The 26,975-nt window shown below is 46.1% G+C and overlaps 2 protein-coding genes across 4 annotated transcripts in view; both read right to left on the bottom strand.

Annotated features, from left to right (window-relative positions):
* Window positions 1–8,773, bottom strand: part of MCOLN2 (mucolipin TRP cation channel 2) — a 57,001-nt gene extending 48,228 nt beyond the window's left edge. The window contains exons 1-2 of the mRNA XM_044300631.1: window positions 8,560–8,773; window positions 8,391–8,435 (exon numbers count right to left, since the gene is read on the bottom strand). Coding sequence (XP_044156566.1) covers window positions 8,391–8,431 — 41 coding nt within the window. The 5' untranslated portion in view covers window positions 8,432–8,435; window positions 8,560–8,773. The remainder of the gene's footprint in view (window positions 1–8,390; window positions 8,436–8,559) is intronic.
* Window positions 8,774–13,889: 5,116 nt separating this feature from the next.
* The window catches only part of MCOLN3 (mucolipin TRP cation channel 3), a 34,659-nt gene continuing 21,573 nt past the window's right edge, over window positions 13,890–26,975 (bottom strand). For 2 of the 3 annotated variants that reach the window (XM_044300635.1, XM_044300634.1), the window contains exons 8-14: window positions 26,841–26,953; window positions 24,358–24,507; window positions 21,689–21,790; window positions 17,445–17,567; window positions 17,159–17,365; window positions 16,140–16,270; window positions 13,890–15,049 (exon numbers count right to left, since the gene is read on the bottom strand). In XM_044300635.1, the coding sequence (XP_044156570.1) occupies window positions 15,046–15,049; window positions 16,140–16,270; window positions 17,159–17,365; window positions 17,445–17,567; window positions 21,689–21,790; window positions 24,358–24,507; window positions 26,841–26,953 (830 nt within the window). In that variant the 3' untranslated portion in view covers window positions 13,890–15,045. Of the gene's footprint in view, window positions 15,050–16,135; window positions 16,271–17,158; window positions 17,366–17,444; window positions 17,568–21,688; window positions 21,791–24,357; window positions 24,508–26,840; window positions 26,954–26,975 lie in introns of those variants that run through there. The other variant, XM_044300636.1, reaches the window with a different exon arrangement.

Raw genomic sequence — 26,975 nt, 5'->3', positions numbered from 1 at the left:
AATGTTAGCCAATACATAAACATAGTTGCAAAAATAGCAAATACAGGAATAAAACAAATATCATCAGTTACATATATCCGATGTTAATCCCATGTGAGACATCTTTCAAGTGCATGTGTCAAACATTCATATATATATATATATGGTGAATATGAAAAGGACAAACCCATCGGCTGCATTTACATCAATACACAGCCAGTGGATGTGCACATACTGAGGGAGGAGCTGAGCAATAGATCAAAAGACACTTTCAAAAACTTATAGCTATGTTGTAACTTGATGCTGTGTAGGTTGAAAGCCGCAGCTGTGCGATCGCTGGGTCCCATTAGCAACTCACTGCTGTCACGATCCGGCACCAGGAAGGGAGTATCGCCTGCTGTCCGTCGCCTTGCGTCATCAGAGGCCGCCCTCTGTTGCGTCACCACTCCGTCGTCACTTCCGGCCTAGGTGCTGCACTGCGCATGTCCCGTTCACGTCCCATGCCGGGACGCCATCTTGGATACTGGAAAGATGCCCTTAATCCAGATTATGGTACTTCAGGGTATAGCGAGCCAGACCGACATAGACAGCCCGGAAGCCAGATTGTCCTAGTGCCTTACCTGGATAGGAGCCCACCTTCACAACGGTAACCGTTGTGTATAGAGGGTTACCCATCACAGGTGTCCGGTCGCTTACATACCCACGAGGGTTCTCCTCCATTCTGTACCCAGGTGTTACAGGGGGCAAATCTAAACCAGATAGATGGTGGAACAGCCGTGTCACCATATCGGCCCAGTTGTGGTGCCCTTGATGTGTGTCTGATCGGACAGTGAGAAATGCCAAAAAGAAAAAAGGAAAAAGAGAAAAAGCATAGCTATCAGAGGTATTGGCCCCCTGTACATAAAATTGTGTCAATTTCATTCTCAAGCTCAACCCCTCCGTATGGTGAGTGTTAGTGATCTGTGAAAAGAAGAAAAAAAGAATGAGGAAGAATCAAATTTGCTGTTGATTCAACAGTTTTTAAATAAATGTATATACTGTGTGTACACAGACACACCTAGACATATTCCACATGACACAGAGGGCAAACCACTCTTCACAACACCTCCCCAAAGTTAAACTCAATGTTCAATCCATTGGGTTTAAGGCTGTTAAGCCTATGAATCCAGCGGAGTTCCCTGCGTTTCAGTAATTTGGACCTGTCACCGCCACGTCTGGGCTGGGGTACATGGTCGATGATCCAAACCATCAGATCACTCTCCCTGTGCCCAGCCTCAGAGAAATGTTTGGAGACAGGTAAGTCAAGGCGTTTCTTGCGAATGCTCAGCCGGTGATTATTAAGGCGGGTCTTCAGGTCGGTTGTCGTCTCACCCACATAGAGTACTTTGCAGGGACATGAAAGTACGTAAACAACGTAACTGGAATTGCACGTGAGGTGGAACAGTATACTATGTGTTTCACCTGTAAGAGGATGTACAAACGATCTCCCTTTGCGAATATACCTACAATTAACGCACCCCAAGCAAGGGAAACATCCCAAGCCCGGCTGCGCTAAGGTGGTTTGTCTGCAGGACCCTTTGGGGCCAATGTCGGCCCTGACCAGTTGGTCACGAAGATTTCTTGACCGACGGTACGAGAATAAAGGGGGACATTGAAATTCTGGTATCTCCTTGAAACAAGATCCAAGGAGATCCCAGTGCTTCCTAACGACCTTGTTAATGGATGGACTGAGTTCATTGTACACTGACACGAACGGAATCCTGGCTGCTCTCTGTACAGTCTTCCGCTGAGTCAGTAGAGTGTCCCTCTCCATACCACTTGCTTTGGCCATGTGTTGATCTAACAGGTATTTAGGGTATCCCCTTTCTCGGAATCTCATTGCCATGGACCCCAGGGTTGTATTGGATTTTTGTTCATCGGAGACGACCCGTTTAACCCTCAGGAATTGTGAGAAGGGAAGTGACTGCACCATTCTCCTCGGATGGGAGCTATTATAACAGAGGAAGGTATTCGTGTCCGTGGGTTTGATAAATAGTTCTGTATGTAATATTCCCTCCTTGTACACAACCCTGGTGTCCAGGAACTGAATGTCTGTTCTGGAATGCACGAGAGTGAACTGTAAATTCGGATCATAGCCATTTAAAAAGGCCTGAAACGAAAACAATTCCGTCTCGCTACCTGTCCATATGAGGAAGATGTCGTCGATATATCTCCACCACCTCAGCACATGGCTGAAGTGGTGGGACAGATAGACGACATCCTCCTCATATACGCGCATGAATATATTTGCATAAGTGGGGGCCACATGGGACCCCATGGCCACACCCCGCTGTTGCAAATAATAGACATCTTTGAAAAGAAAGTAATTGTTACGAAGAACAATGTTGAGCAAATCAATGATGAACTCTAGAGCGTCCGTGGTATATGAGGACTGCGTAAGCATTTTCTTGACCGCCTGGACACCACTTTCGTGTGCAATGGACGTGTAAAGTGATGCGACATCAAATGATGCCAGCGTCAATGATTCAATCTGTGACACATCTGTGTCGCGTAATTTCACAAGGAAATCTGATGTGTCCTGTATAAAATCTGATGTGTCCAGCTAACATAGCATCAGATTTCACAAGGAAATCTGATGCTATGTTAGCTGGTATTATCGATGGGGGTCTGGTTGAATTTCTTGAGGTGGCACATCCGGTCACTCCGGTGATCTATGTGCTACCCAAGATTCACAAGACCCTCATCGATCCCCCGGGACGACCTATCGTCTCGGGTTCGGATTCCATCCTCAGCAACATAGCCATTTTTCTTGATAAAGTATTGCGTGATTTTTCCACTGGTGGGTCCTCTTATATACAGGACACATCAGATTTCCTTGTGAAATTACGCGACACAGATGTGTCACAGATTGAATCATTGACGCTGGCATCATTTGATGTCACATCACTTTACACGTCCATTGCACACGAAAGTGGTGTCCAGGCGGTCAAGAAAATGCTTACGCAGTCCTCATATACCACGGACGCTCTAGAGTTCATCATTGATTTGCTCAACATTGTTCTTCGTAACAATTACTTTCTTTTCAAAGATGTCTATTATTTGCAACAGCGGGGTGTGGCCATGGGGTCCCATGTGGCCCCCACTTATGCAAATATATTCATGCGCGTATATGAGGAGGATGTCGTCTATCTGTCCCACCACTTCAGCCATGTGCTGAGGTGGTGGAGATATATCGACGACATCTTCCTCATATGGACAGGTAGCGAGACGGAATTGTTTTCGTTTCAGGCCTTTTTAAATGGCTATGATCCGAATTTACAGTTCACTCTCGTGCATTCCAGAACAGACATTCAGTTCCTGGACACCAGGGTTGTGTACAAGGAGGGAATATTACATACAGAACTATTTATCAAACCCACGGACACGAATACCTTCCTCTGTTATAATAGCTCCCATCCGAGGAGAATGGTGCAGTCACTTCCCTTCTCACAATTCCTGAGGGTTAAACGGGTCGTCTCCGATGAACAAAAATCCAATACAACCCTGGGGTCCATGGCAATGAGATTCCGAGAAAGGGGATACCCTAAATACCTGTTAGATCAACACATGGCCAAAGCAAGTGGTATGGAGAGGGACACTCTACTGACTCAGCGGAAGACTGTACAGAGAGCAGCCAGGATTCCGTTCGTGTCAGTGTACAATGAACTCAGTCCATCCATTAACAAGGTCGTTAGGAAGCACTGGGATCTCCTTGGATCTTGTTTCAAGGAGATACCAGAATTTCAATGTCCCCCTTTATTCTCGTACCGTCGGTCAAGAAATCTTCGTGACCAACTGGTCAGGGCCGACATTGGCCCCAAAGGGTCCTGCAGACAAACCACCTTAGCGCAGCCGGGCTTGGGATGTTTCCCTTGCTTGGGGTGCGTTAATTGTAGGTATATTCGCAAAGGGAGATCGTTTGTACATCCTCTTACAGGTGAAACACATAGTATACTGTTCCACCTCACGTGCAATTCCAGTTACGTTGTTTACGTACTTTCATGTCCCTGCAAAGTACTCTATGTGGGTGAGACGACAACCGACCTGAAGACCCGCCTTAATAATCACCGGCTGAGCATTCGCAAGAAACGCCTTGACTTACCTGTCTCCAAACATTTCTCTGAGGCTGGGCACAGGGAGAGTGATCTGATGGTTTGGATCATCGACCATGTACCCCAGCCCAGACGTGGCGGTGACAGGTCCAAATTACTGAAACGCAGGGAACTCCGCTGGATTCATAGGCTTAACAGCCTTAAACCCAATGGATTGAACATTGAGTTTAACTTTGGGGAGGTGTTGTGATGAGTGGTTTGCCCTCTGTGTCATGTGGAATATGTCTAGGTGTGTCTGTGTACACACAGTATATACATTTATTTAAAAACTGTTGAATCAACAGCAAATTTGATTCTTCCTCATTCTTTTTTTCTTCTTTTCACAGATCACTAACACTCACCATACGGAGGGGTTGAGCTTGAGAATGAAATTGACACAATTTTATGTACAGGGGGCCAATACCTCTGATAGCTATGCTTTTTCTCTTTTTCCTTTTTTCTTTTTGGCATTTCTCACTGTCCGATCAGACACACATCAAGGGCACCACAACTGGGCCGATATGGTGACACGGCTGTTCCACCATCTATCTGGTTTAGATTTGCCCCCTGTAACACCTGGGTACAGAATGGAGGAGAACCCTCGTGGGTATGTAAGCGACCGGACACCTGTGATGGGTAACCCTCTATACACAACGGTTACCGTTGTGAAGGTGGGCTCCTATCCAGGTAAGGCACTAGGACAATCTGGCTTCCGGGCTGTCTATGTCGGTCTGGCTCGCTATACCCTGAAGTACCATAATCTGGATTAAGGGCATCTTTCCAGTATCCAAGATGGCGTCCCGGCATGGGACGTGAACGGGACATGCGCAGTGCAGCACCTAGGCCGGAAGTGACGACGGAGTGGTGACGCAACAGAGGGCGGCCTCTGATGACGCAAGGCGACGGACAGCAGGCGATACTCCCTTCCTGGTGCCGGATCGTGACAGCAGTGAGTTGCTAATGGGACCCAGCGATCGCACAGCTGCGGCGTTCAACCTACACAGCATCAAGTTACAACATAGCTATAAGTTTTTGAAAGTGTCTTTTGATCTATTGCTCAGCTCCTCCCTCAGTATGTGCACATCCACTGGCTGTGTATTGATGTAAATGCAGCCGATGGGTTTGTCCTTTTCATATTCACCATATATATATGAATGTTTGACACATGCACTTGAAAGATGTCTCACATGGGATTAACATCGGATATATGTAACTGATGATATTTGTTTTATTCCTGTATTTGCTATTTTTGCAACTATGTTTATGTATTGGCTAACATTGAACACGCCCCTTGGGGTGGGACGTGTAGTGATCACATGATGTGTAATGTAATTAGCTCACCTTTATAACTGCTCACACTTGATTTGTATTTGTGCTTGAGAAAGGCTCAGTATTGGAACCGAAACGTTGTACCGCAAGGTTGATTAAAACCACTTTTACTTTTTCAAGACCGGTGTGCCGTCCTTTTTCCGGATTCATTGATTGGGGTAAGGAGTCGATTCCCCTGGAACGTGCACCCTATTTTTCCCATGGAGTAGTCAGTGCCGCCATTTTTCATATCTATATATCTATATATATATATATATATATATATATATATATATATATATATATATATATAACACACCACCAGAGCTTACTGTACAGCAGCAATGTGCGTTAAAAAAAAAAAAAAATAGATGCAAGAAAAAGCACTTTTGTGCGGCTGTGTTTGATATTTCCCATAGACTTTCAGTTTACTTCTGGAGCTGCTGTTCTTACTGCAAAAAACTGCAGAAAAACACCAGCAAAAATCTTCATGTGAACCCACCATAATGGGAGTTTCATTTGGCGGTATTTTATTTATCGGTTAAAACATTGAACAAGTGCAATTTATTCCATCATAATGTATTTCGGAGTTGTTTCCGCTTCTGGAAACTGATGCAAAATGCTGCCGTGTGAATGAGGCCCAAGACTGCGTTCTACACATGACATTCATCCAGGTGCTGGTGCAAGTTTGCGACTTTTTGCATTTTACACCACTCACACCAGTTCTGAAAAGTCGCTGGGAAGTGGGCGTGGTTAGCGATGTTAATCAATTTCACTTCAGATTTATCACTGCCAGTTAAAAAAAAAAGTCCCCCCAAAAAGTCACTCCAGTAGGAGAAAAACTGATGTAGCATTTTGTAGACAAAAGTATAAGGCCCCTTTCACACGGGCGAGTATTCCGCGCGGATGCGATGCGCGAGTTGAACGCATTGCACCCGCACTGAATACCGACCCATTAACTTCTATGGGGCTGTTCACATGAGCGGTGATTTTCACGCATCACTTGTGCGTTGTGTGAAAAATCGCAGCATGCTCTATAGTCTGTGTTTTTCACGTAACGCAGGCCCCATAGAAGTGAATGGGGTTGGGTGAAAAACGCAAGCAAGTGCGGATGTGGTGCGATTTTCACGCACGGTTGCTAGGAGACGATCGGGATGGCGTCCCTCGTTACTCAGTCCCCAGCCGCCACTATTTTTCACCTGGTGGACGCTACATTTCCCTGACGGCACACTGGGTGAGCGTTGTGGAGGCCGGGAGCGAGTCGTTTCCTGGGATGGCACAGGTGCTACTGACGCCAAGGATTGCAGGCCCTACTTCCATCAGGGTTTCCGCCACCACCTACGTTAGTGGCTGCAGCCCCCCCCCCTTCTCCTCCTCCACCTCCTCCTCTTCTTCCACCTCTGAATTATCATCTTGCAGCACCAGTCAGCCATCAGTCTGTAGCTAGAAGCAGTGTAGCACTGCAGTGGGGAAGCGGCAACAGGCCGAGCTGAAACTAATATGTTTAGGTGACACATGCTGTTCCCGAACCATTTCGGTGGCGTTTCCATCAATTTCTGACCTTTTCCTGTGAACCAGACGCCCTCCCATCTTCAGAGCAGGGGCTGCCTGGTTTAATGCTCGGGTTCTCCCATTGACTTCCATAGGCTCGGATGCTCTGTAGAACACCTGTGCATCCCGATGTGTTCTACTTAAGCACCCGAGCACTTTGGGGCTCGACCAACACTACAATTTAACTATAACAGGGATCTGGCAGCGAATGGCTGTATCTGGCAATGCCGCATCAGGCTACCGAATTCACAACTCTGATGTGAACCTAACCTTAGGCACGTATTTAAATCTAATGCTAGATTCATACTAGCGTTAGGGTACTTTCATACTAGCAGCAGGGGACTCCGGTAGGCTAACAGCCTGTCGGATCCGTCCTGGGATGCCGCTCAGTCCCCATCGACTATGATGGGGGCGGCGGCGGAGTTCCGGCGGCAGCACGGCAGCGCACGCCAAGAGACAGCCGGACTAAAAGTACTGCATGCGGCCGGAGTCCCCTAACGCTAATGTGAAACTAGCCTTAGGCGATCCGCCCGCTTTTAGGCAGGAAAAAAAAACAAAAACAAAACCTGCACACACCAGTTCTTCTCCAGCTGACAGCCGCCATTTATGCAAGAAGAGGCTGCCGGATCGCCCAACGCGTGTTAGATTTAAAGATGTGCCTATGGGTGCAGTCACGCGACCGTATGTGTTTTGCGTTCCACAAATTGCAGATCCGCAAAAAATACAGATGGCGTCCGTGTGACATCTGTGTTGCATCCGCTTTTTTTTTTTTTGCAGATCCATTGTAACAATGCCTATCCTTGTCTGCAAAACGGACATGTACCACCGGATCCACATTAACTATAACGGGATCCGGTTGGTTTCTGGAATAAATGGCGACTTTTCACCAGACAAAAAATGGCGGATGCAAAGTTTTTTTTCTCCAGCCAACAATTGCACTGGTCCAGCCTGCCGGATGTCCGACCGCCGCTCCGAACACAGCCAAATTTAACGTCAAGTTTATGACATCTGATAAATGCGCCGGGGAGGAGAAGATGACATCCGTGTAATGACTGTGCTACATCCGATTTTTTGCAGATCCATTGTAACAATGCCTGTCCTTGGCTGCAAAACAGACAAGAATAGGACATGTTTTTTTTTTTTGTGTGGAACATATGGACACGGATTGCACCTTTTTTTTTCAAGCCCCATTGAAGTGAATGGTTTCACATACGGACCTGTAAAAAAACGGAACAGAAAAAAATACGTTCGTGTGCACGAGCCCTTATAGACATTGCTGTTAAATCTGGAAGCCATGGCTCCCTGCCAGACCTTCCACTTAGAACACTGCATTAGGAAATTGCCAGTTAAGCAATTCCCTGATTTCCCGAGTAAACCCACGTTACCCATAACATTCAACACGGGAGCACGAGGTTCACTTACCTGGAAGGGACTGATCCGACGCACTTCAGAGAGATATCCATGTGACTGCAAGAAAGAGGAAGAATTCAGCCAAAAAGGAAGGAAGGAGGAAGGGGACGCAGCTGCCGCCGTGGGGGGACAGAGCCTTCAGTCTCTTATTAGGGCTGCCTGATGGAGGGAGGACACATACCTACTGCAGGTTTGAGCTCTGAAGGAGAGAGCCCTTCATAGTTTGTGGGAGGTTCTGTCAGGGATTTGGGAGGAGGGGGGTGCAGCCTTTAAGACATTGGCCCTGATTTATTTAAGACCAGCGTGTGCCTAACTTTTCTTGTGGCCTTCTCCTTCTCTCCGTGCACCGGAATGAAATCTACATTTCTGGGCAAAAAAAAACCCCAACATAAATTAGCCGGGACCAACGGCCTCGCAACGCCCTGAGGGTGCGACCACACGGTCAGGTTTCCAGATGCAGTTTTGGAAGTCAAAGCCAGAAGCGACTTCAAAAAAGAGAAGTCCTCTATGGCCGTTATACTTTCTCTCCTTTTATGATCCACTCCTGATTTTGGCTTCCAAAACTGCATCAGGAAACCTGGCCGTGTGGACGCGCCCTAAGGGTATGTTCACACAGCTCTAAATTCTGCCACTGATTTAGCAGTGGGAAATGGGCATTTTCCGCTGCTAAATTCCCAACCGAAACTTGCCTTTGACTTTAATGTTAAAAACTCCACCTTGTGCACACAATGTAAAATGGTATATTTTTTTTTTAGATATTTTTTCAGTAGCTGATTTCAAAAACACTCGTGCAGTGCAGCTTGGCAGCAGCTTTGATGGTGGATTTCATAGAAGTCAACGAGGAAGCAGAGAAAACCTCAACCAAATACTCTTCTAAGGGCTCATGCACACGTATTGTGGTCTGCATGCAAACAGCGGGTCCGCAATACACGGGCATCGGCCATGTGCACCCCAGGAGATGTGGTGCGGTGCGGAACGGAGGCACGGATCGGAAGCACTACAGAATGCTATTGTGGGTTTTCTGTATGTGCCTGCACATCGCAAAAAAGTAGTACATGCACTACTTTTTTGCGGTGCGGACAGTCTGATGTGAATCACGGACCCCATTCAAGTGAATAATCCGCATGCGGCGGCCCCACTGTCAGTGCCTGTGCACGGCCCCGGCCGGCACATGTTCGTGTGCATGAGTCCTAAGTCCTCCTGCACACAAAAGTATGCGCCCCGTGGCCGTGCTGCGGCCCGCAATGCACAAACACAGACCGTGGGGTAGCCATTCACTTTAATGGGTCCACAATCTGGCTGTTCCACAAAAAGATAGGATATGTTCTATATTTTTGCAGGACGGAATTACGGGACGAAACCCCACGGAAGCACTCCGTAGGGTTCCGTTCTGTGCTTCCGTTCCGCACCATTCCGTATCTCCGGACCCATTGAAATGAATGGGTCAGCATCTGTGATGCGTAATGCACACGGAACGGTGCCCTTGTATTGCGGATCCACAAATGCGGTCCGCAATACGACAACGGGACATCTACGATCATGTGCAGGAGGCCTGAGTTCACACTTTAGTTATCTGATCAGTTATTTCCATTAGTTAAGGCTCATACACACCACCATATGTATTTTGCGGTCCACAAAAAAACTGATCCGTAAAAAATACGGATGACGTCCGTGTGCATTCCATATTTTGCGGAACGGAACAACTGGCCCCTAATAGAACAGTCCTATACTTGAAATACGGACATACAGAAATGGAATGTGCAGCGGGCACCTCCGCCCAGGACCCTTTAAGAGAAATAAGTGTACTTGTTTTCGTGACGACAGTTGCAGTGAAGCAACAAGGGCACAGGGCCCCTTTTTGTGATACTGTAGATGGTATCCAGGTGTAGGAATGCCAGAGTGGTATAGGGTGCCCTAAATGTCCCTTAATGTTGGTGCACGTGTCACAGTGCTCCTACCTGGATACACTGGACCCTAGGCGTTGGCTCTGCAGCAAATCAAAAAGGGGGTTATTGATGAAGGGGATGAAGAAATAAATGGAGTCCAGACTTTATGATGAAGTTGATAACAGCTTTAGAGCTCATGCACACGACCCTATACCCTCCGAGACATGCGGTCCGTGAGAGTGCACATGGGAGGACAAAGCATCATAGTAACCCTTACTCTGCATAAACATTTCTCCAAACAGTTTCAGGCTTTGTCTTGGTTCCAGCAGGCTTTGGCATTAACTGTGGCAGGCAAACTCCTCCCTGCTACGTCTGTCGCTCTCTGGTTCTGCTGTGCTGACACGCTAGCTGCATAACTTTGTTTAAGCTGTGGGCTGCAACTTCTATAGTCTGTCTCTAAACTGGTCCAGGGAAGACTACTCCTGGCTTCATAGGCTTCCAGCTTCTGCCTCCATGTCCAGCTGAGCTGAAGGTGCTCCAGCTGGCCTATACGTCCAAAATGGACATGCTCCTGCTGCTTTCCCCTATCACGGGGTAACTAAACTAACTCTAAACTAAAACTGCTCCCTCCCTGCAGCAAGTGGGAAAAACGCCTACCACACCACAGAGGGGGGTGTAGAATGGAAAGGAAGGTTCCACTCTAGGTACCTGTAGCTCTGCTATTTATGCTGCCACCTGCTGGTAAACCAGGCATATTACACGTGAACATAACGGTTACATAATAAGAAATATGAATACACATTTTGCAGGACCTAGAAATTAATACATAGGATGACACGTGGTTAACAATAGAAGACAGTAGATGTGCAGAAGTGGTAATGCACCAATGTTCCGCATACGGTCCGGAAAAAAACAAACGGAACAGACACGGGAAAAAAATACGTTTGTGTGCATGAGCCCTTATTATGAGCCAAAACCAGTAGTGAAGCCTACACAGAGATCAGGTGTAATTCAAAGATTTGCAGCTATTCTGTGTTTTTGACCCGCACCTGGTTTGACATCAAGGCTGAATTCACACGTCCTTGGAACATGGTCCGTGAGATACCGGCCTGGCATCCTGCTGAGTGCAGGAGCGCACGGTGTGATTGGGGTTGCTATAACGCCGTGCGTTTCATGCCGCCGCTGCTGTACAGCAATACACTTGTGTGATCTATATATGAGTGTATTACTCTACAGCAGCGGCGGCATGAAACGCACGGCGTTATAGCAACCAATGACGCCGTGCGCTCCTGCACTTAGCAGGATGCCAGGCCGGTATCTCACGGATCATGTTCCACGGACGTGTGAATTCAGCCTAACTGATCAAAATAACTGAAGCATGAACTCAGCCTAAGGGCTCATGCACACAAACGTATTTTCTTTCTGTGTCCATTCCGTTTTTTTTTGCGGACCATATGCGGAACCATTCACAGTTACTCCATGTGCATTCCGTTTCTGTATATCCGTTCCACAAAAGAATAGAACATGTCTGCATTACGGACAAGGATAGGATAAGGTTCTATTAGGGAACAGCTGTTCCGTTCTGCAAAATATGGAATGCACATGGATGTCATCCGTATTTTTTGAGGGCCGCAAAATACATACGGTCGTGTGCATGAGGCCTAATACTGTTGTAAAGAAAAAAAAGTTCACACAGGAAAAATCGGTAGCAGATTACTGTCTGAAAACAGGTCGTTTTTGGTGGGGCGATCGGCAGGTTTTTACTGAAACCATTTTGGCAGCGTGTATGTCTTTTTGGGGGGGAGTTAAAGTGTCCAAAAAATGGTGAATCTGCCATTTAGATTTTTTTTTTATTTGCCATATGGGATAAATATTTTTATATTAAGTATGGGCATTTTGGGACGCAGTGATGCCTATGATGTTTATTTATTTTTTTGATTGTGTATTTTTATTCTGGAGAAATGGTAGTGATTAGAATTTTTTTTATCCCAAAAATTTTTTTAGGCCTCCAAGGGCCTCATAACATGCAACTGTCAGGACACCTTCACACGCGGCAGATTTTGTGGCAGAAAAGTCTGTGGCTGAAAATCAGTTTATGGAGCTTGCAGAAATCCATGTGCTTTCTCCTCATTCAAATCAACGGAACCGATTTTCAGTTGTGGAATTTTCTGCCACAAAATCTGCCACGTGTGAAGGTGCCCTCAGATTGCCATTTCTGTTCATCAATGTAATTAAATCCACTGCTAAATAGAAAATTCAGCACGGTGGCTCAGTAGTGATCCGTAGTGCTTCCGATTGGTGCCTCCGTTCCGCACTGAATCTTCCGGATTGCAGACCCATTCAAGTGAATTAGCCCGCATCCGTGGTGCCCAAATACAGCCACGGCCGTGTGCATGAGCCCTAAACCAAATGAAAACTGCTTATCTCTAGTTTCTATGGCCACAGAGCTGCTAAGGGGCTAGTAATATTTTGATAACCAAAGGGGTTTTCCCCGAATGGTGCAAAATAAAGAAATGACGGTATACTTACCTCATCTCCAGCGCCATTCTCTGTGCCGCCAATCTGGTCCTCCTGCCGCTGCATCTTTACAGACTGCAACGGCGACATGCAGTTATATATAAGGCATGTGACCGCAGGAGCCAATCACATGCATGTCATCATTGAGATGTCCAAAATTTTTACGTATCTCAGACAATCCCTTTAATGGCGGTAGGGCATCAGAAACATTATCGTCGCGGTTGAGGTGTGATTAAAAAATAATTCATAAAAAAGCCAGCGTTTTGACCATAGTTTTCCAAGCAGGTTTTTACAGGTAAAACATTTACTTTATTTTTTCCCCCTGAAAAACTGCATAAAAAAAGGGCAAAAATGCATGCTTTTTTCTGATGCCGTTTTTTATGCTTTTAATTGCACCACCCTTAGGCCTGGTTCAACATTTCCGTGTCCGTTTGGCAACTGTGACAAAAATCAGTCCGTGTTTCATCCGTGAAGGATCCGTGTGTCTGTTTTTTACCTTCCGTGTGTCATCCGTATTCCACAAACACTGCTTAGCTGAACATTTATTTCAAAAGCATCTCCTACCAGTGGTCAGTGAAAAGCGGACCCAACACCGATTCCATCCATGTTGTGTCTGTGATTTTCACGAACCCATAGACTTCAATGGGCATGTTTGACCCGAATCTAAGACTAAAGTAATACATGTCTCAGTGATTTTTTTTTTCACTCACCGAGGGTCAGTAAAAAAAATACCAATGTGTGAACAGGCACATTAAAAACAATGGGTACATGTGAATGTGAAAATGCGAACAGCACACATCAGTGAAAAACGGAAATGCCTTAGGCCTCATGCACACAACCATATTTTTATTCCATGTGCTTTCCGCATTTCGCACGATGGACGATTCCTTTTTATGGGGCCATGCACACGTGCGTATTTTTTGTGGATCCACGTGGCCATTCCACAAATTATAGAACCTGTCCTGTTCTGTGGAATAGACACGGAAAATATCCGTATTTTTGATCTGATTCGCTTTTGTCCTTCATAAACTGCGTAAAAACCCTGAACAAAGCTTGTGTGTGTGACTATACTCTTAGCATCTTGAAAAATGAACATTACAAAGTAAAATGTGCCAAATGTGGACAGGTCATGCGCCAAATTTATTATGTGCTTTTCGACATTTTCTACACTTGGCTCGACAGTTCTGAAAATTCTGAAGAGAATGGGGCGTGATAACAGGAGTCCTAAACTGCGCCAAATTCAAGACGTGCACGATTTTTTAACATGAGGTGGTAGGAGCAGGTCTGTGTATGTCTAGCAAGTTGCACCAAATATCCTATGCCACGTGCACCATTGTGATACACGTGGCGCCACGTTGCACTGCTTTGACTGACTTGCACTTTATGACATTACGGACAGATCCGGCTCCGACTGATGATACAGCACGATGAACCGCGCTCGTTAAATGCCGCAGTTACCAGTTGGTGATCACCCAACATACTGCATTTGCTGAGCAAACGTCCCCGTGAGTGCTCATTCCTGATGATTGGCCCCTGTAAAAGGGCCCATACTCCACCCAAACAGATTTGATTCTCAAGGACATCGATTCTTCATATGGCGACCACTATTGTCCGCGTTGCATCTGCGTTTTTTTGCCCTTTGACCACATTGGATCTGTGATCCAGATTTTGTGACCAAGTATAGAACATGTTCTATATTTTTGCAGAACGGACATACGGATGAGGAAAGTACACAGATCATCCGTGTTCTTTCTGCATTTGTTGCTCTGTTCCGCAAAAAGATAGAACATGTCTGCAAAATGCAGACCACGGACCCACAGAAGTCAATGGGTCTGCAAAAAAAACTAAAAGTGGAAGGCGCACGGACCACATCTGTATTTTACGGATCTGCGATTTGAGGACCGCAAGACGGATACAGTCATGTGCATGAGGCCTGATGGAAACCATACTTATTGGGAAATATGTTCTGAAACCAAATCGCAGAGGGATTGTATAAGGACCCTACATTTAGAGTCTCTGTGCACTTTACACTCTACTGCTCCCTGCTATCAGCCATCTCAGGTCTGGGACAGGCCGACTGTAGCGTTCAGGAAATCCAGAAAAGTCCCTTCCTTTATCTCCACTTCTGAGAACCTCCGGAGGTATGGGAAAAGAAAGACAGTAGCAGCACTTCTTGTTTGGATGCACTTTAAGAGTTAGAGTTCCTTTAGTAGATTTTTGTTTCTGTGCTTGTATCCAGTGACGCACTACGGTCCTCATCGATTCTACCTGTACAGAAAAAGCAAAAAGATACACAACTGAATATACAGTAGCCATGTGTTATTTAGGGGGTACTCCGAGATTAGAGTGAAAGGAGAGTCTTTATTTTCAGAAAGAGCGCCACTCCTGTGCATGGGCTGTGCTTGGTATTGCAACTCATTTGCACACGATCACATCAGTTTTGTGGTCTGCAAGTCGCGGATCTGCAAAATATGGATGCAGTCCGTGTGCCATCTGAATTTGCAGACCCATTGTTTTTAATTTGTCCGTGGTCCGCAGCTGTACAGGAACACGCAGCAGACTGCACTTTCCTGAACATGGCGTCCACTGCACAAAAAGTATACCGAATGCTATACAACAGGCATGCTCAACCTGCAGCACTCTAGCTGTTGCAAAACTACAACTCCCAGCATGCCCTGCTGTAGGCCGATAGGTGTAAGCTGTCCAGGCATGCTGGGAGTTGTAGTTTTGCAACAGCTGGAGGGCCGCAGGTTAAGCATCTCTGCTATACAATGTTACAAATGTGACCCTGTGGGTTGGGGACGCCACGCCTTGGGCCTCCGTTAGAAGGGTTCGTTGTGAGTAGTGATGAGCGAGTGCATTTGTGCAAATCAAATCTTTTCAAAAATCTGCCTCCTTGAGCAGACAGGAGCTGGCCCCCTGCTGCTCAAGAGACTCCCCCCCCCTTCATTGACTGCACCAGGCATCTTGCCTGGTCCTGTCAATCTTGCGCCGTTGCTCTGAATGACGGCTCAAGCGCACAGGATCTGCTGCTTCTACCTGAGCAGTGCAGAGGCCAACTGTGCATGCGCGGCTCCACTTCCAGGTGTGCCCAGAGGTGAGCGGCACATGCAGTCGGCATCTGCGCTTGAGCCGTGACTCGGAGCAACATTGATGGGGCCAGGCGAGATGTCCGTCCCTGTCCATCAAGGGGGAGAGGGGGAGTCTCTCGAGTAGCGAGGCCAGACAATCTCTGCTCAAGGAGGCTGATTTTTGAATACATTTGATTCACTCATCACTAGTTTGAGCGTATACTGATGGAAGCAACAAACTATCATTTTTTTTTTCTACTATTTTTCCCTGTATAAGAAATCCTCACCGTTTACAGCAGCAGAACAGTGAAAGAGTGGTCTCCTCAACGTCTCTGTAACGTCCAGACGTTGGTAAATCCCTGCACTCTGACACAAACCTTCGAAGGTCGGACTCTGGAAAGCCGTCTTTTTGGTAATTCTATAGAAGAGGAAAATTAAAATGTTACACCTTTCAAGGAGTGAGGATAATGAAGCTGTATAATATACATAAATATGAGGTAGCATGAAAGGGATGAATGGGCACGGTGTAATACTTCATTTTCCTGCAGGGAAACTGAACGTTATAGTAAATGGGGAAATCTATTAAGAAAATAATAAAATATATCTGTATAGCACCACCTGCTGTTTTTTCTTTTTCTTATTTCTCTGACCACCTTAGTAACATTGCTGAGGTGGTCGCACATGCTCAGTTCCATCCTTAGCTGTATCTGCTGTTAGAAGCTATGACAGTTAAAGGGAGTGAGCTGCGGCAAAAAGGACTCGCCCCTGAGCTGTGATAGGGAGTGAGCTGCGGCAAAAAGGACTCGCCCCTGAGCTGTGATAGGGAGTGAGCTGCGGCAAAAAGGATTCGACCCCTGAGCTGTGATAGGGAGTGAGCTGCGGCAAAAAGGACTCGCCCCTGAGCTGTGATAGGGAGTGAGCTGCGGCAAAAAGGACTCGCCCCTGAGCTGTGATAGGGAGTGAGCTGCGGCAAAAAGGATTCGACCCCTGAGCTGTGATAGGGAGTGAGCTGCGGCAAAAAGGACTCGTCCCTGAGCTGTGATAGGGAGTGAGCTGCGGCAAAAAGGACTCGCCCCTGAGCTGTGATAGGGAGTGAGCTGCGGCAGAAAGGCCATGCCCTTCTGATAAAGCCACATCCCTGAGGTGACAACCAGAACAATTGAACAAATCTCTGGATCCATGGGAGGTTCAGGGCTGGTTCTAGCTTTGTTAGGAAGAGGCTGTCATGTACTATATGATGTTTGATATTCATTTTTTTACATTAATTGTAGGATAAACCTTTTAAGGAATGCAGAATGCCACCCACCTTGATGGTGTCATACGTGTCCGTTATGAGCGCAATGAACAAACTGAGGACCATATATATAAAGAGGCCGATGAAGGAGTACAGATACACCCTGCTGAACACCCAGACCAGAAAGCTTTTCTGCTGCATGATGGAAAACGTGGCGAACATGTCGTCTCCGTTAATTAGGGAGAAGAGGCATTCTGACACCATGTTCAGGGACCTGAACTGAAGCAGAAGAAAAAGCGCTCAGGTTAACAGAATTCTGGGTAAGGGATGGCCAAAGGCAGACCTGCTGGTAAATTACCTTGGTGTGGTAAGGTCCCAATACGATCCAGCCACAAAAACAATATCCTAGATATATGATGGCTGCACAGCAAGAAAACCGAATGACGTTCGGAAGCGCTAGCCTCAGCGTCAGGATCAGCATCTGTGGAACATAATGGGATTTAATGGTTTTCCAAACATATGACCTGACAACCACATACTAGCACCTCGAGGTGGAGCAGCATGGTGGCTCAGTGGTTAGGAATCTGTTCTCCCCTTCAATGTCCCCTTTCCTCTCACACAATAAAATCATACTGAAAGGTGAATTTAGATTTTAAATGGGGACAGGTACCGATGTGAGTGATGATAGTAGGTGTACTGCGCTGCAGAATATGTCCGTGCTATATAAATATAATAAAATAATAGATAATATTAAGAGCTCAAAGAGGTTGTCTCACCTCCACCATTGGTGGCTTTTCACTAGGATATGCCACCAATGTCAGATAGCTGCGGGTTATACCTCTGGGACCCGCACCTATTTCTAGAACAGAGCGTCAAAGTGAACAGGAGCACACTGCGCATGCGCGGCTGCCCTCCATTCATTTCTAGGGGAGTGCTGAAAATAGCCGAGAGGCGCACTTGGCTATTTTTGGAAGTCCCATAGAAATAAATGGATAGCACACAGCGCAGGCGCAGCCACCCCTTCATTCATTTCTATAGAGGTGTGGAAAATAACTGAGCCAAATGAATGGAAGGAGGCCGCGCATGTGTAACACCCCCGAGTGGTGTTGCCACTCCTACACCCTGCGACTGTCCTTAATGCTCTAACATAAAGTCATCTATGCATAATTTTTCAGGTCCTCTCCATAATGTGCATCTTCAATAATGTTTGCAACTGTTTATAACATGTAATATTCCTGGGTCACCAGCAGGTGGCAGCAAACCCAGCAGAGTTGTAATTATGTAGAATGGAGCTAACCATTCCATTCTAACCCCCCTCTGGAGAGAAGTGGGCGAGTCCTATTTCCTGGAGGAAGGGTGGGGACCAGTTAGAACTGGTTCTAGTGCTAGTGTGTGTGCTGGTAGGGACTCCACATTGGAACTCACCGGATTCTACTTCATCCCTTGGCCGAACATAAGCCCAAATCAAAGAGTAAAGCACAGCATCACAAAGAAAGCAAAGACACTAATTAAGCTTGTCAGGACAGTAGAGTCAGATACACATACAGAGTTGAGTTTGCCTGCCATTTTAATGCTAAAGCCTGCTGGAACCATGATAAAGGCTGAAATCTGCTTTGGAACAACATCTACTCAAGTAAAGCTACCATTAAACTTCATCTCAAGATCTGGAATCAAGTTCTTCCTTAATCCCTCAATTTTTCCCTTTATTTATTGCTTCGGAGACAAAGCCTGGGGTCCAGCGGTATCCAGGTAGGAGCACCGTGACACACATAAAGAGACATTTTAGGCCGCAAAATACCAGTCGGCATTTCCTACACATGGGATGCGTTATATAGAGGGCCCTAGGGGGAGGCACCCGTTGCAATTTTGGTGTCATGAACAGGGTTTACTTGCGTACCTCTAAGCTACAAGGCCTACAGAATTGTCAGAGAACCCCCGCTGGCTACCGAGGGGTTATTCCGCCATCTTTGCCAGTGATGGCGTATGTTATTCTTGTACCTCAAGAGCGGAAAAACAGGGAAACGCCCAGCAAAGGGAGGGAAGCGACAGCCCTGCCCACTGGGAACTGCCCAGTGCAATTGCCGAGAGTGAAGACTCTTCCTCTCCTACAAACTTGCTCCTGCCAGCGAGAGGAAGAGAAAATGGCGTGACCTCTGCGGCCCAACTGGGATGAAATAGTGTGGGGCGACAAGCCCGAAGTGCAGGCTGCCATGCAAGAAGTGACGCTCTGGCAAGTACAGTAGAACCAGGAGAGAAGGTCCGAGGCGTCTGCCGTGCCGGATGTTGTGATGGAGGCAGATGGAGTGTCCACTGCACCGCCCAGGAAGAGCGGTTCATTCTGCAACTTGAATCTGATGTTCGTGTCGGAGGTGATAGCGAATGCCCAGACCATGTGGGAGTACAAAAAAAGCATTGAGGACTGGGTGATCCACGTCCTGGACCACCCACGGCCGGGGGATCCGAAGCTGGAGCGGTGCAGAGGGACGATGAGAGCGGTGAGGAACTATTCGTGGGATGCAGGTCTGTGAAACGCCCCTACCTGCCCAAGGCCCGTCACAGCTTATACACGGGGAATTATGTGGAGTACACCGTTTGCCACCGGGTGACCTTCCTATCCAAACCTCTTGTCCTGTTGCCAGTAGCTGAGTGCTGGCAGGAGGATCCAGCCGTCTCAGGCCGTGTGCGCTGCCTCCAGGAGACCGCGGAGGGAGCCCTCCGCTTCCAACAGAAGCCTCAGCCGGAGCTTCTGATCCCGGGTTTGCCCCCACCGCCAACTGTCCAGCTGGGATGCCTGTCCACTACTGTGTTTTCCTACAACCCGACGGTGGTCAACTACCAGCTAACATGGAAGATGGCGTCCGCTGCAGCAAGAGGTTCCTAGGCTCCATCACCACCGTTGGAGATTCCATGGCCACAGCTCCTACAGCTGGAGATTCTGAGCTCCCCTGCCCCAGCAGGAGGTTCCGGCACTTACAAGGAAAATGTGGCTGCCGCCAACGTAACCACTCGGTCAATACAATGGCCGCAAGTTTGGCATAAAAGAGGCAGGAGCGCCATGTTATGTCCTTCAGCAGCAGCGGGGAGGACTTCAGATACCTCCTATAATGAGTTTCTTTCCTAAAGATCAAGCCAGAATAATCAAGGACTAACCAGAGCCACATCTTGGACTACTTGGACGTGTTGGCTATTTTGTTTGTTTGTTGCCCATGGTTTGGCCCTCATCTGGATGGACATGTTTGTTAGGACTCCCCCATCTGCAAAATATTCCCAAGTTGCGCACGTCTGTGCCCAATTGCTTTTTTTCCCCCCCTTCTCAGGTTAAGGGGAGCCCCCTTTGCAAAAAAAAGGTTCTTATTGACTATTACTTTATGTGGATTACAAATGACTTTTGCACTATTTGTTCTAGTTTGGTGCACTTGACAAGCCAAGCACTTAAGGAAAAGTCTAATACGAATTTGATTGAGTTTTACATTTGCACTGTATTTTTGCACTAACCTTTTAAAATTTCAGCAATGTTTAAGCACCTTAGACCATTGTATTGACTATGTTATGGGTACAACAATGTGACCAATTGTGAACTTTTAAATGGACTTTGGTAAACTTATGTAGTTAGCCAGATAGCTAGCGTCCTTACTTTATTGCTCATATGGACTGCCTCTGAGGGCGTCAATATTAATGTTTCTTATGTTACCTTGTGTTAGCTTAGAAAGCCTAGGCATTGTATTGTATTTTTGATACACAAGGGGGACCAAGTGGTAAGTCACAAGCAGGTCTAACACAGTCAAAGGTAACCCCGCTGCTAAAATGTGTGTTTAGAGGGATTTACCCTCGTGGGAGTTCTGGGAGAGAACCGGCTCCTCCTCCGAGTTTAGGGTGTCCTAAAGCATAGTGCGCCGCCTTATGGATATGTATGTTTAGCTACCTGTTCGGTCATCGAGGTGACAAAGTGTAAAGCATGATAAGGCCTTGGTGCTTGGAAGGGAATTCTATTTGCGGGCGTCTCATAGTATTGTGGAGGGATTACAGTACATGATGCCCCCACACTTCATATACGACTCTGGCCCAGTCCTGTGTGGAGTATTTGAGCACTTAAGTGCAGTATTTTGGTTCACTGGTTATATCGAGATGGCAAACTGTGAATAGACACCCTACTCATATGGGCAGGAACCAAGTGGTAGCCGTTGATATACCAGTATATGTATATCATTAATAGTAAAGAGTCTTATGCAGCACTTTAACCCAGTTACTGCAACTCAGTTCCCATTCACTTCAATGGGAGCTGAGCTGCAGTACCCCAGCATGGCCACTATACTTTGAATGGAGCTGTGGTTCCCTCTCCATTCACAGTGCTAGTTCCAGCGATGGAGGTTGCAGAGGACAGCTGATCAGTGTGGGTGCAGGGTGTCTGACCTTGGCCAATTGCATATTAAGGACCTATCAATATCAGGATCCTGAAAAACCCCTTTAAAAGTAATCCAAAGTATGTTTTCATCCAAGAGCAGACTTTGGGAGAGGGTTTACCAGCACCCGTAGACATTAAATCAATTGAAATATTTCCATTCGGAAATTTTGCTATAATCAAATGGAACAGTCAGGTCTTACATTGTATTTTTCGAAAAGTCCCAAGTATCGAAGGACACCGAGCCAGACGAACATGGTAGATGTTCCCAGAAGAATGCTGCAGACGTCATAGCTTGTCAGACTCTGTTGGAGATAGATGTACTCATCATGATTTTACATATACTTTACCAAATGTATACAGATTTCATTGGGCACAAGCTGAGAAGAAAAATATGCTGTAGATTTTGCTGCAAATCTGTGGCAAAATCTGCTATGAGTTACACATGGATTCTGCAAATCAGCGCTTAACAAGCTCTGCCTCTGATGCCACCAGATGTAAGGCAGCTATTAATGTTCTACTTTTTTTAAAAAAGCTTTGAGACATGACTTGGATAATAACTAAGCCAGCACCTCATCTGCAGACAGCTGTTTAGGGGTGATTGGCCCTCATCAGTGCAGAGCAGAGAGTACTAGCTTAACTGGGTGAGAGGCCTAGGTTAGGATTCGGGGGATACTATATTTCCTTATGAAGAGCGCCTGATTGCGTGAGGAGTCTTATTGGCCAGGCAATGCTCCTCTGGAATTCTGGGAAGAGGGTATGCAAATCAGCTGTTAGCAAGCTCTGCCCTTAATGCTCCCAGATGTAAGGCAGCTATCTTACAAGTCATTGTTTGACTTTTTAAAACATGCTTTGAGACATGACTTGGGTAATAACTAAGCCAGCACCTCATCTGCAGACAGCTGTTTAGGGGTGATTGGCCCTCATCAGTGCAGAGCAGAGAGTGCTGGCTTAAATGGGTGAGAGGCCTAGGTCAGGATTTGGGAGATAATACAGTATAGCTCCTTACGGAGAGCATCCAATTGGCGTGAACTAAGAGGTGATTTGCATACCCTCTTCTCAGCATTGCCTGGCCTATAAAACTCCTCACGCCAATTAGGCACTCCCCATAAGGAGATATAATATCCTACGGACATGGATTTTAGCTGCAGATTTGCCATTAATTTCACCCTAGACAATGCAAAGGATGAAATTCACAGCTGACATGCTGCAGATTTAAAATCTGCCCCACGGGTCAATTTGTGTGCGCAAATTCCGTACTTTTTTTTTTTTTTTTTTTAGCAGCATGTGGATGAGATTTGGTAACAAACGACGGAAATCCATCCACATAATCCGGAAGAAAAATCTGCAACGTATCAACTCCAAGCGAGGAAGCGGAGGGAGCGGAGTGTGACCGCAGGATCAGACCTCGCAGAGGCAACTACGGAAACACAGAGGTCTGCACAGGCGCCGTAGACACAAATCAGCAACATTTTATTTATTTTTTTATCATTGTAATTTAAGTGATTACAGAGCAGATGGAAGGACAGCATTTTGGTAATGGACACTATGTACAGATGGATAATAACAGGCGAGAGGGCCAGTCATGCAGCGAATTGTGATGATAATGACAGTCATTAGCCTTAATCGGGTGACCGGTAAGTACATGTACAAGCTGTGCTGCCCACCTGAAACCACATCATACCACGGATAAACAGAGAAAAGAGGTTTTGCAATTTTAAAAGGACATTTTCATTTCTGCACGGTTTACCTACAGGAAAACTGGACTAGATGCACAGTGGTATCCAGTAGAATGTTTTTGCTCCGGTCACAATAGTGTTGTGAAGGTCATTAAGCGAGTTCTGTTTCACCGATTGAGGCTTCTTATACAGATGTAGCAAGCGCCAAAAATATAGATGGTGCACTAGAAGAATATTAGAACCGTGCTCTATGCCAACGGTGGAGAACGTAGTAAAAATGGAGCAGCGTGTCGTCTGTACAGATGATGCTTTCTACATCAGTAGAGGACTTTGTTCAAAAAGTTCTGTCTAATGACAACTAATCACACGTTCCAAAATTAGGCCCCATTCACATGACCATGTCCCTTTTGCGTACCGCAAACTGCAGATCCGCAAAACATGGACAAAGGCTGTGTGCACGTCACAACGCGGTGCAGACCCACTACAGTCCACATGTTGCGGCCAAAGACAGGACACATCCTATCTTTTGTGGTGCGTTCATACGGTCTCGAGAAAAAAGACACGGTCGTGTGCATGGGGCCTTGAAACGTGAAACCTAGGAGCAAACAGAAGCCACACCGTATTGTACCGCAGCATAGGGTGGCATTATTTGGTAAGTAATTATAGTTATATGGGAGCTATATGACAGCATCACGGTGGTTTCACATATAACATTTTATGGAAAAAAGCTTTATTTTGTGGCAGTTTTTGGGCCATAAGCGGATTCAGAAGGAAGGGCTTACACGTCTACTCCTACTGGATCCAACTCTAGCTGTGGCTCAAAAAACAAAAACTGTAGAGGTTTAAGAAAAAATCTGCGTGTGAAACCATCCTTATGTCGAGTATAATTTACAAGAAAAAATGGCCACCATGGCAAGTTAGGTGGCCATATGTTGTTGGATGACCAGCCCTACAGAAGTGGTGCAACTTCCAGCAGGTGAACCCACACTAATTAGAGGTAGGACATGTTCTAAAATGTCATAAAATTCTTCTGTGGGATAAAGAAGCCCCTAAAAATCACCTGAGTAACAAAAAAGCTCTCAACTGAGTAATGGAGAAGCTGGGAATGGAGTAATGGAGAAGCTGTACAGTGGTACAAGACGCTTACTAGACTTCTAGACACCTATCAAGGTGTGGTTAATACAGACACTTACCTTTGACTGGATCTCCATCTTCAGGATGGAGCCCACGATGGACAGCATATCGCTCACAATGATTAAGATGTACCAGCCATTGATAAACTCCAACCGGTCCGACCAGGGCACCATCTTTGAGAATCGTTGTTGGATGAAGCTGACATATTCCTAGGATACAGGTAAGATCAAAGAGGAACTTCAGTAAAAAACGTATAAAAACTGTATAAATCCTTCTTCTCTTAAAGGGATTGTCTGAGTAATAAAAATGTTCCCCCGGGCAGGATTGATCGTAAAGTAGCACACTTACCTATTTTACCCACCAAGGGTGCTCAGACCCTCCCCGCCGGCGGTGTCTGGCTGCACACTGCTGCAGTCAATCAATGGCCTCAGCTGTCATTTGCCAGTGATTGGCCTCAGTGATGTCCAGAGTATGACATCATGGCTGTATCGATGGGGAAAAATAGAGTGGTGGTGCTTGGGGAGGGGGACATTTTCTTTTAATGTGTACAATCCTTTAAACGGGTTTTTTAGGACTTAAAAATTAATGACTTATTTAGATGGGTGGGGTCTTAGGCTACTTTCACATTAGCGTTATTCTTTTCCGGCATAGAGTTCCGTCACAGGGGCTCTATACCGGAAAATAACTGATCAGGCATATCCCCATGCATTCTGAATAGAGAGTAATCCGTTCAGGATGCATCAGGACGTCTTCAGTTCAGTCTTTTTGACTGATCAGGCAAAAGAGAAAAGTGTAGCATGTTACGGTTTTATCTCCTGCGAAAAAAACTGAAGACTTGCCTGAATGCCGGATCCGGCATTCACAACCTTTAAAAATGAAAACAAAAACAAACAAAAAAAACGGATCCGTTTTTGCCTGATGACACCGGAAAAACGGATCCGGTATTGCAATGCATTTTTCTGACTGATCAGGCTTTTTTCTGACTGATCAGGATCCTTTGATTTCCTGCCTGCCGGAATCAAACAACGCAAGTGTGAAAGTAGCCTAACACCCACAGATCAGCTGGCGGCGCTGGAGACTATACAATGGATGGAGCCATCTGTCCACGGTCTAGTGTTTAGTGGAAACAGATGATCAGTGGGGGTGTCGGGTGTTGGACCCTCACCGATCTGGTATGGATGACCTATCAACAGAAAATCCCTTTAAGTTGTTTTAAAGTCTATTCAGTCATTTCTCAGACTGGTAAAGAGCTTAAAACAGTTGCCTAGATTTAGAAACATGGCTGACTTCTTTAAAAAAAAATATACCAGACACAACCCACGCTTGACTAACTCTAGACAACCACTCTAAATCCAGAGGTTATTTCTGCTTTACATTCATATCTGATATTCAATCTTAAGTTGCAAAATGTTGGGGCAGCTTTCATCATACATCTGTATAGAGGAGCTCTGTTTTTGACTAGATGAATTTTAGAATTCTGACTGCATGCAGCCAACACTAGGGGGAGCTGCATATGGATTTATACAGCTAGTACTGAGCTCAATAAATGGGAGTAGTATACCTTTGTATATAAAAAATATAGGGCTCATGCACACGAGCGTGTGTGCTCCGTGCCCATGCTGCGGACCGCAAATAGCGGTCTCAAATGCACGGGTACTGGCCAAGTGCACGCTGCTTGCGGACCCATTCACTTCAATGGGTTTGTGACGGCAACATATGTTCCGCACTGTTTGCAGTGCAGAGGAACGGACTGAAATCCCACAGAAGTGATCCGTAGTGCCTCCGCTCCGTATCTTCCAGATTGCGGACCCTATTCAAGTCAATGGGTCCGCAAACAGCGTGCACTTGGCCAGTACCCGTGCATTGCAGACCGCTATTTGCGGTCCGCAGCATGGGCACGGGGCACATACGCTCATGTGCACATACTTAGTGCACGCGGCCAGTACAACCGCTGTTTGCAGTCCACAAAACACTCACATGAGCCCAAAATATGATGCAGAGATTTCAAGTTGATTAGAAATGAGCATCTGCAAGAGGCTGGTGGAGTAGAGAAACATGACCGCGGGATCAGAGTTGCCTCATAAAAAGGGTATGGATGGAGGTTGTACGTTCTCCGCGTGAGATAAGGGATCTACTGTAGATTGCAAGCCTCACTGGGGACAAGGATGAATGTGAGTGGTGATCATCTCTGTAGCAATCTCTTTATACAACAATAGCTTAAGGTTTGTATTACACCAACAGATTATCTGACCAATATCTGTCCAATTAGACCAATAGTCGGTGTGTATAAGAACAGAACATATGTAATAGGCCAGAAAATCTGTCAGATAATCTGTTGGTGTAAACCCTAAGAAACTGGGATTATTAAAGTTTTTTTTTTCACTTGCAGTTCTATTCTTTACCATAACTTATTTCCATAGAAAACAATGCAACAGCGCCACCATGTAAAAAAAAGCTAACCTTTTACTTATTTGGTGACTTTTGTGCATTCAAAGGACTATAAACTGAAGTGACTAATGAATGGCTGCATCCAAACACTTACTCTCTGAAGGTGAATGCCTCGGACCACCGATCGAATACAGAGACTTAAGGATGATATGCAGGTCAGGATGACTAATGCATCGAAAATCATCATGTAGTGGGTATTCTTCTGCACTATAAAAGAGGAGAAACACAC

This window comes from Bufo gargarizans, chromosome 7 (assembly GCF_014858855.1).
Source record: "Bufo gargarizans isolate SCDJY-AF-19 chromosome 7, ASM1485885v1, whole genome shotgun sequence".
In the NCBI taxonomy this organism is placed as follows: domain Eukaryota; kingdom Metazoa; phylum Chordata; class Amphibia; order Anura; family Bufonidae; genus Bufo; species Bufo gargarizans.
Note: the sequence above shows the minus strand (reverse complement) of the source record. Positions and strands in the feature narration are given on the sequence as shown.